This window comes from Haemaphysalis longicornis, unplaced genomic scaffold (genome assembly GCF_048455015.1).
Source record: "Haemaphysalis longicornis isolate Haplotype H1 unplaced genomic scaffold, Haemaphysalis longicornis Haplotype H1 scaffold_8, whole genome shotgun sequence".
Taxonomy (NCBI): Eukaryota; Metazoa; Arthropoda; class Arachnida; order Ixodida; family Ixodidae; genus Haemaphysalis; species Haemaphysalis longicornis.
In genome coordinates, this window is record NW_027526445.1 from 143,365,173 (window position 1) to 143,374,834 (window position 9,662).

Sequence of the window (9,662 nt, forward strand, 5' to 3'; positions counted from 1 at the left end):
TTGACCATCCCAATTTATTTAACGTAAAAAAAATCTGTGATTTGCACTTGATTCTTTTTAATTAAAAGAATCTGCACTTGATTCTGCTTCAAAAAGTTTACCAGACTGCTTTCAAGCTTACTGTCACCATTCAAATGAGCAAATCCGATGTTGTCCATTTGGGCAAGATAATAATTATAGACAATATAAGCACTAATTTGATATTATCCGGGCTCAACTGTAGCATGCGGGAACATTTGTGTGGCTACAGTGCAATAGCACGGTTTTTAATGCATATGACTCTATGGGGCCGATGCCGGGACCAACGGACAACAACTTCGCATTGGGAACAACGCTGCACTTGCGAACATACCGTATTTACTTGAAGCTGGGCCAGCCTCGATTCTAGGCCAACCCCCAAAATTTAGAAGGTCAAAAAAAAAACAAAAAAAAACTCACCTCAAATGTAAGCCAAACGAAAAAAGGCAGTGTACTTTATTTTTTGCGGGGCTTGTTATAGCATATTCAGTGCTCTGTAGCAGCAGGCTGTCCCCAAACCGCGAATTGCTTCATAAAACAAGTAGCCCAGGCCTTGCTGGCCTTGAACTGAGCTTGTAGGACGCCTCGAATGTTTGCGATCTCCATCACCTTCACCCGTCTGATCTCCGTTGTCACAGGCATTCCACCCCTCTCTTTGCTGCTGGGTTGAGTCGGCAACTTCCTTCTCTACCTTGTGGTGTGGATCTTTCTCGCGTCCTGTGAAGGCCATCTGCTTGGCGGCGCAGTTGAAAACTGTTCCGCTGTTTCCACCATCGGTGCACGTTCTTCTCACCGACTCTGAATTCGTGCGGTGCTTGGAGGTTTGAAGTTCCCTCGGCCTACAGGACTACTTTCCACTTGAAAGCCATGATGTGGTTGCACCACTTGTTGGGTGCCATTGTACCGCAAACACAAGTGCTTCTCGAGGTCCAGCGACAACGTACGCAAGCAAGCACAGAACGCTGAGCACTGGGTTCACAACATATGGTTCACATCGTTAAAACAGGCACAATGGAGCCTGAAAACCATGGTGTTCTGAAAACCCATGGAAAACCTACCAGCTGCAAGCCTTTGGCCGCCAGGTGGCGTTGAGTGTCTAGCAGTGGCAGGAAAGCCGCATCCTCAAATCTAAGTCAACCACCGACTCTCGTAGATGACTTGTTAAGAAAAAGTATCGCCCTACATTCGGGTAAATATGGCAACAGTCGGGCTCTATTGAATCTAGGAACAGATTGAGGTGTAACGAATGCAAACCGCGCACACTGTCAAGCTTCCACATGCCATGCTATCGTCTAGCAGATGATGATACAGAAATATTCATTTCCTGTATGGTTGGCACTGACGTTGATTTGTGGTGTTTGATCTGCGAGCTCGTGTTTTCGAGAACTGCAGGAGACTCCCCAAGATTGGACTTTTTTCTTAGTATTGATCTACTCACATTTAATTGTTTATTACGCATTTCTGGGAAGAGGGAAAGCCGCACCATTGTTAGGACGTTACGAGGCTCCTCGCCAAGTTTGGCATGCTTTAGGCATGCCAGTTGGCTTAACTCTTTCGTGGCTGCGAAAAAATGGCCGATTTTGAGTGCTTCCACAAAACATTTTTCTTCTCTTGAGTTACTCGACCCACTTAGCATTGCTATGCATGAAATTGTAGCTTATAGAGTGCTCTTTCAAACACATAGCAGCAGTTTTGTCAAAGACGCAATTATTTACAGTTTATTGACAAAATAAACAGAAAAACACGCACAAAAATGTGTTCACACCGTACATATAGCAATTGCACTGAGCCTAAAAATTATTTTAGGAATTCAAAGATATACAAGTTGCTTTTTTGTTCCTAAGCTATCATTAAATGCATACATCAACACTGTACACTCAAGTTTTGGATTTTTGCGGGCCACCAACCTAGTGGCCCTAATGGCTGTGCCACTTTGCAGAGCAACTCGAGAGTAAGCGGTCTCTCTAAAATATGCGTCCAAGCATATAGCGGTTTGCATTCTAGAAAAAGCAAGAAAAGCAAGTGGTTAAGAGCAACGAAAACAATCCAGCGCTCTTGAGAAGCGGTGCTCGTTGCTCCACAGCGCTAATCTGACACGAGCGCCAGCTGCTATCTTGGAAGATGATAATGCGATGCGGCATGGTGCATTTGGCAAAATATCCCCACCACACGTTGTCCAGACCCTACACATAAAAGTAAAACTACAGTCATCAGATAGGAAGCGGGTTTTATTTACAAAGACAGCGCTCAAGAACAACGAATCTTACCTGTCAGCACCTGTCGAAGTCTGAGGCCGTTGAATGGGAGCTTCTTCGTCAGAACTATAATCTGACGAATACACATTATTGCTGCAGTCATCACTGCTGCTGGGTATATAAAAAAAAAATCGGCAGCAGCAGCAGCAGCCGAAGTGCCTGAAAGAGCGGTCTGCTTATCCGGAGCGCGGTGAAACAAGGCGCCCTTTTCGCCCAACCCGATGCCGTCTACGTTAGCGAAATGGAAACAAGCAATAGTCAAATAGAAGTGTCAAATGAAATACGTCAAATGGCGTTAGTTGTCTGCAAAGTGCCGTCTTTAGCTTTTGCGGGAGGTTTGAAAATCATCGTTCACCCGTGAACGATGGCCTATGGCGCGGTCACGAATAAGTTAAGGAAGTGGTTCCATTTTTCGATGATGATGATGGTTATAAGTTTAATGCCACAAAGCCAGCAAATGGCGTTCCATTTTTTAAAAGTGAAGCTTTAGTGTCCTCACTGAAGACATTGTACGCCAGTAGGTCCTGGAGGAAAGAAGCTAACTTTCTCTGACGATGATGATGAATGAGTGTGGGTGAAGGGAAAGAAAGAAATCGCTTCCCATGGCCGGTATCAAACCTGGCTCCCTGTCATGAAGCCGGCATCTATCCGATGGCTCCATTTTGATATGGTCGAAGCGAGCGCCAAGCAGCTGGTACCGATTCGCGCCATACACCCCAAACTGAAACGTTAGGCCTACGGAGTGCACACGCTGGAGCTAGAAAAGTGGTGCGTACCATAGAGTTTCATACTAATATATACTAGAGGGAAATCTGTCGCTGCAGTCGCGGGCCGTCGTGGGCGGCGCCATTGCCGCTAGCTAAGTTCCTCGCCTGCTTGGCTTAGCTAGCCATACGGCTTCTTTTTTGTCTCGAAGCCAAAATCAACAAAAAAATGTAACATTTTTTTTTTTGTTCATGTACATTAAGCTTCTAAAAAACTACTGACATTTTGAGGTTAAATTTTATAATGACAAAACAAATTTCATGAACCATCTGCGGTAATATTGTTGCTTTTTTGCAGCCATTACCAACATTTCAGCCTGTTCATGAGCCATGCCAAGGACAAGTGGAACGTACCTGCCGGGTACATGACGGCACGCTCGCTGAAGTGTGGCTCCCCTAGACAGTGGCGCCAGATTTCTCTCTAGTATATATTAGTATGAAACTCTATGGTGCGTACCTCCAGAGTAGCACATACTCCCAGTGTGGGATCGGCCAACCAAAGAATCCATCACGAGAAAGCTTCGCGTTCAACCATCATCGTCATTGGACGGAGGGGTGCATGGTTTTTTTTTTTTCCTTATTCGCCTCCATTCTCGGGAATGAGGAAAGCTGTGCCAATGGGAGGGCAATTTCAGGCTCGCCAAAGTTGGCATGATGTGCTAGTCATGCCAGTTTAAGACTAGTGTTTCCATTCTCTCTTGTTTTTACCTTCATTTTCTCTCGCCAGTGTGAGCAGGATTGCTTGCAGAGGAATAAGGGCTGGCAAAATAGATTTTGTTCGCTGCCTTTCAATTTCTTTAGCATTTCCTCCCCTTCCGATTTCTCAGGCACCGTCGTCGTCACCGGGAGGAGGCCTGCCTGCCGACCTGGTGGACCTCGCTGTCACATATCAGGTTTGTAGGGCCCCGTCTCGTGACAGCTTTGACTGCAGCTGTTAATAGTGCGCTGCGGCCTGGTTGTTGCAGTTGGGGGGGCAGCAGTCTGTCATCGCAACGAATAGAGTGTGCGCTGCTGGGGTGACGTGGTAACATTGAGTTTCTGCATTGGGAAATTGCTGCTACAGGTATGCGTGCCGCAATGGAAAGCATCGTGGGTATGACGGCGACACTTTCCTCAAGGGCTTCTGAGGGTCGTCAGATTGCATCACCAGAAATTTCGGGAAGGTTGTCTCAGTCAGTGAACTATTGCTGTTTGAACTTTGCGAGGCATTAACTTCGGTGTGCCCTCGTTTAGGAGGGCAATCAGGGTCAAGATTTTTCTTCTTTTCCATGAAAAGTAAAGTGTTCGGCAGCGGTGCTGGTCGCCCACCACGGAGCTCAACAAGGGAACGTGACTTTGTCACGCTAACCATACAGCGCTACTATAACCCCATGACATCTAATCAGGGCTGATTATAACCACAGGGTTAACGGTTGCCGCCAGAGGGGGAAAAGAGGAAGCTCAGGAAAAGAATAGGTGACAGGGCAGGGATTGAAAGGTGACAGAAAAGAGAAAGGAGAGAGAGGAAGGATAGGAAAAGGCGACTAGCTGATTTCCCCAGGGTGGGTCAGTCCTGGGGGGCCGTCTGCAAGAAGCAGGGGCCGAAGTTGCGTGTTGTTTCAGCTGAGGGGCCGTAAAGGTCCAAAAACAACCTCAGCATTAACTCAGCAACCAGGATTCCCTTTTCCTTGGACACGGCTAAGCCACGCACAGCTGGGGCGTGGGTGGGTCCAACCCACATGGGCTCGGGGTCCGCGGTGTCACCGCTACCGTCACCTTGAACACACAAGGTGCCCCTGCGGGGGTCCACTTTCAAGTGATACGATGAAACAGACCGAGGTGAACTAGGAACTAGGGGAAGATAAATTACTGGAAAATGAGTGGGGAGTCGCAGCTGTTTAATTCCTAGTACAGTCGAACCCTGCAATAATGAAACCGCCGGGGACAGCTTAAAATTTGCTTTTGTGGGAATTTCGTTGCCGCGACAATGAAACGTAAACGACGGGAAACATGGCTGCAAACCAAAAGTTTATTTCCGAAAGTCAGTTACAGTACTTTGCGAGCCTTACCTTCCAGCAACTTAATAGCTCAGCTTTCACACTACAAGAAAGGGGTTCATTGCTGGTTGTTGTGCGCACCTAAAGTCACATTCCCACTGGCGATTCGCCTCGTCGCGCGACGAAACGCGACGTCGCAAAGCGATGAGCCTGCCGTCGCTTTTCGTCACTTTGCGACGGCGGAGCAGATCACTCGGTCCGAAATCCCTCGTCGCGCGATGGCCCCGCAAAACCGGATAGCCAATCATGGACGCGGAGTAGGCTGACGTAGCCGGAAACAAAACGTTTCCTTACATCCGGTAATTCAAATGGCTGCGGGCGGGCGAGCCGCCGCCGCCGCCACAAACACCGCCGCGGGCTCGCTCTGCCAGCGCTTGGCCCGCTATCGCTGTACCCGCCGGGTCGGGCCGGCAAGCAACTTCCCGTGCACTTCGGTTCTTTGGTCAGTGGCTTCAGCGTACGCGTGCACTAATCAATGAATAGTGGGGAACTCATCACTGTTGAGAAGCGTGTATGGATTGTAAAAGCAAGTAATCATCGTATAGAGCTAGGTGGACAGCGAGACGGTAGGTTGACTTGCAGCCTCTTCGTGCTTCTATCGGCGACTGGTAAACACGCGTAGAGTTCGGAGGCGTCAGAACTTTGCGCATGTGAAAAGAAGCGAAATTGGTGGGCCGTGATGCGGGTGTTATTGCATGAAAGCAAGTGTGTGCATTTCTTCGTACAATAATATGTTGAAAAGAGCCTTCTTGAGTTTATCTCCCGCTACCCGCAAATACTTTCGGCATTGTTCCAGGTTAGTAGCATGTGTTTTAGTTTGCTTTCCACCTGCTTTTGTCGCGTAACATCATTTTCTTTGACTGCGAATGGTTGACGCACCAACGAGGTCGTACAAGTCGGGAAGCAGCTGCACTGAACGCAGTCGCATCATTGCTCATCGCAAGTGCGAACACCGCCTCATGGCCTCATCGCGCGACGTGCGCCGTTGCGCCACGAGGCAAATTGCCAGTGGGAATGTGCCTTAAGAGCAACAGGATCATGTCAAACGCATCTAAAACGTCCAGTGGGTTTGCCTTCTCTGCACGTTTTTCTCCCTGGTTCTCGGCACTGAGTATGTCCGAGGAGCATCCAAGCAAAGCCCAACTTCTGTTGACGAACTTTGCCAGGGAGTTGCATCTCGTCCCAGTGCTGTTCACAAAATTAAAGTGAGCACCGCTTTGTTGACGTCCGGAAAGGCCATAGCCGTCACTGTTTTGTTTTGCGCATGTGCGCCATTAAACAGTGGCGTCCTTGCTTTTCAAAATGGTAGAGCGATGTGCAGGCAGTTCCGAACTTTTCAGCACTATCCTCCCTTTTGCCGTTTGGGCCACTGACTTCGGGCAATGATGGCTGTCTTATCTTGTAGCGATAAAAGCCTCCACTTTTGGGCTGGCAGAGGCATCTTACTGAGAGCAAACAAGCTGATAACCACACACAAAACAAACGCACATGCGCTGTTCTGTGGTAGCGGGCTAGCGCAGCCCAAGCCAAAGCCGCACCATGCGTTATCATGTGCTGCCCCCTGGTGGTGGCGCTACGAGGCTACCTCCACAGCCGCCTGCTGCACGGTCTTTTTCTGTAAACAAATATGGCGGAGGCCATGGCAAGCGTGCTGTGGCAAAAGTTTACGAACTGTGTGGACGAAAAAAAAAAATGTATTTGAACACTTTTTGGACACTGTTAGCCTTATATGGGTTGGTAAAGTGCCGACCGGACTTGGTAGGATTTTGTTAACGCTGGATCTCTTTCCCAATACATTTCGTTGCCGCAGGATATGAAATACATGGGCATCTATGGACGTTCGGCGGGGATCGGAAAATATTTCGTTGCCGTGGGAATTTCGTACTTGTAGGACTTCGTTATCGCTGGGTTTGACTGAATCTCAATTAATTGCTTGAAGTTTGCCATAAAATTGGTGTCACTGTCATCGAGATAAAGCAGTCTCTTTAATGAAGCAGTTGTATTTTGTCTTCGTGGCCCCCTTAACAGCACAGCTTCAGGTGTTTATGTTAATGGGAAAACCACCGACGGCTCAAAGCGAAACCCGAATTTCCACTTTTGGGCAAATTTGAGTTCTTTAGAACAGTTAGAAGTTGTGGCGTAAGCTTCAGTTTTTTTTTAATCAAGCGGTGTTGCCTTCTTCCCGTTCACCGCAGAGCCAGCTGCAGCAGCTTCGCGACATGGGGCTGAGCAACGACGCGGCCAGCGTGCGGGCTCTGGTTGCCACGAGCGGCGACGTGCAGGCCGCCCTCGAGCTGCTGTTTGGCGACACCAGCGACGTCGACATCGTGACGTAACTCTCGACCTCGACCCCCCCCCCCCTTCTCCTCCTTCACCACACAGCCCCCGTTCGACCGTGTGTGCCCTCGAGCCCCCATCCCATTCCCGCCACGTTTGGTGTTTTGGCCAGTCTCCATCACCTCTGGTCGGCTGGAGCGTAGCCTCAACTGTGCACGTTGTGGCAGGTGCCACTCTCTGTCGCGCTCGGTGGCGTGGAAGGCGTTGGCAACGGGTCGTTTAGGGGTGCGACATGCGTGGTGTCGCATGCGTATGACAAGAAGCGCTTGTAAACAGCCTTTACTGCCTCCTTTTTTTTTCTTTCTTTTTTGTTCTTTCTTTGGTGGGTTTTCTCCCCATTATTTAAAATTTTCCGCATGTTTTTCTTACTCTGTCTTCTTTGTTCTCAATGGGTAAATAATTGGGGGCGGTACAGGAAGTGCTGGTAAACGACCTTTGCGTCCCCTTTTCTTGTTTTGTTTTTCTTTTGTTCTTTCTCTGGCAGGTTTCCCCTCGTAATTTAAAATGGTCAGTACCATTTTCTTTTTTTTTTTTTTTTCATTCTTAATGGATTATTGGAAGAAATTACGGGAAGTGCTAGTAAATAGCCTTTACTGGCTCCTTTTTTTTGTTTTGTTTCTATTTCTTTCTGTGGCAGATTTGCCCTTTATTCAGGATTTTTTTTTCAGGTCATCTTTTCTAACCTGAAATTAAATAAATGGATTAACGGCAGGTCATTTGATGGCTGGCGTAAAAATTCCTGTTTGTGGAAACAGATTGGCGTAAAGTTCGAAGATCTGGAGGTAGCAAGCAGCTGTTACATGTGTGCGGTGAACAGTTAGTTCTCGCCGCTACTGTCAGGCAACAAAGTTGTCTGTGTGGCTTTACTACTATTTGTCAAGCAAGTGAGAATGGTTCAGGTTGAAGCTCTGCAAACGTGGGCTCGAAACGCCGGCAAACGTTTTCTTGTTTTTCGTGGAGTTTCTTTTTCTTTCTTCTTCGAGGCAGTCGTCCCTGCAGCTTTGGTTATTGTCGAACAAGTGTAGATGTTGCAGGTTGAAGCTCTCTAAAGAGGGGCTTGCAATGTTCACAAACACTGTTTTTTCTCTTCTTGAATTTTCTCATCTCCTTCGAGGCAGCTTTTAGTGTCCTGTTGCGTCACTTGCCCGAGTGTTTACTTTGACGTCTCGTGCTCAACTGTCGTCACCTTACTGTCGGAGTTGGTCCTGTTGGGGCCGAAAGGTTTCTTTGAGACGGCTCACACTTGCCCATGTCGTGTGAGGGCAAACGTACGGCATGTAAAGGAAGTCCCATTCTTACCTAGTCCTACTTACTTTCGGTGTGTTGTCAGTGTTGGCGATAAGTGTTTCATGCCTTTGTTTTTCCTTTGTATTTTGTTGTTGTGCGTAATAAAAGTGTTTCACTCTGGGGCAGTTGAAAATTTTCTCTTTAAGAAAGAAACTGCCCGGGCTTTAGCCCTTCGAAAGCAGACCTGTGGAGTTGTGTGGATTTTACTGAAATGTAACACCATCTTCTTTTGTTCCGCGGCAAACTAGTCTCGGAGAATGTTACGGCATTGAAACTAAAAAAAATAAGAAGTGCTCAAACATGTGTCACTTAACATGAGAAGTAGACTGCTGGTCACGGCAATCATGTTTACCTGATGTACACAGTGAAAAAAGTTCACATCTAATTCTCTGTTGTTTGTTGGTTGTATCAGGGCATAGCTTGGGATAGCAATTGTTGTGTAGGCGTTACTTAAAAGCTAGGGGGTCTAAGAAGAACTTCAGAACCTAGTTTGGTTCCGAGAGCCAACACCACATTTTAGCATATCAAAGACCTTCGAAACTGATATTGGGAAGCCCTTATTCAGCATTCAGGTGCCAATTTTGGATGCAAGCACTTCTGCAAATAAAGCGCAGCTTTTTGTAATTTGGAAATGGTAAATGTTGGCTGGCAAAATTCGGTTGCACCGCTAAAACTGCCTAAAGATGTTTATCTGGCAAGTGTCAGCTTTGGTGTTGCCGTTATTCTCAGCTAAAATAGCACAGCATACCTTTACAACTCGGCAGTGGGGTGCTGTCCCGACTTGTGCATAAAGCAGTTTCAGTAACTCGTTAGGGGAAAAGCAATAACACCCATGTGTACGAGATTTCAGAGCATGTTAAAGATCCCCAGGTGGTCAAAATTGATCCAGAGCCCTCCACTGCGGCGTGCCTCATTTCCTGTGTTGCGTCAGCGCGTTAAACCCTATAATCAATTAGTAATTTGCT

At 47.5% G+C, this 9,662-nt stretch overlaps 1 protein-coding gene across 1 annotated transcript in view; it reads left to right on the forward strand.

The window, feature by feature from the left end:
- LOC144149855 (ubiquitin-like protein 7) overlaps nucleotides 1-8,822 on the forward strand; it is a 34,524-nt gene extending 25,702 nt beyond the window's left edge. Inside the window, exons 8-9 of the mRNA XM_077681566.1 lie at nucleotides 3,865-3,930; nucleotides 7,269-8,822. Coding sequence (XP_077537692.1) covers nucleotides 3,865-3,930; nucleotides 7,269-7,409 — 207 coding nt within the window. The 3' untranslated portion in view covers nucleotides 7,410-8,822. The remainder of the gene's footprint in view (nucleotides 1-3,864; nucleotides 3,931-7,268) is intronic.
- The last annotated feature ends 840 nt before the right edge of the window (nucleotides 8,823-9,662 follow it).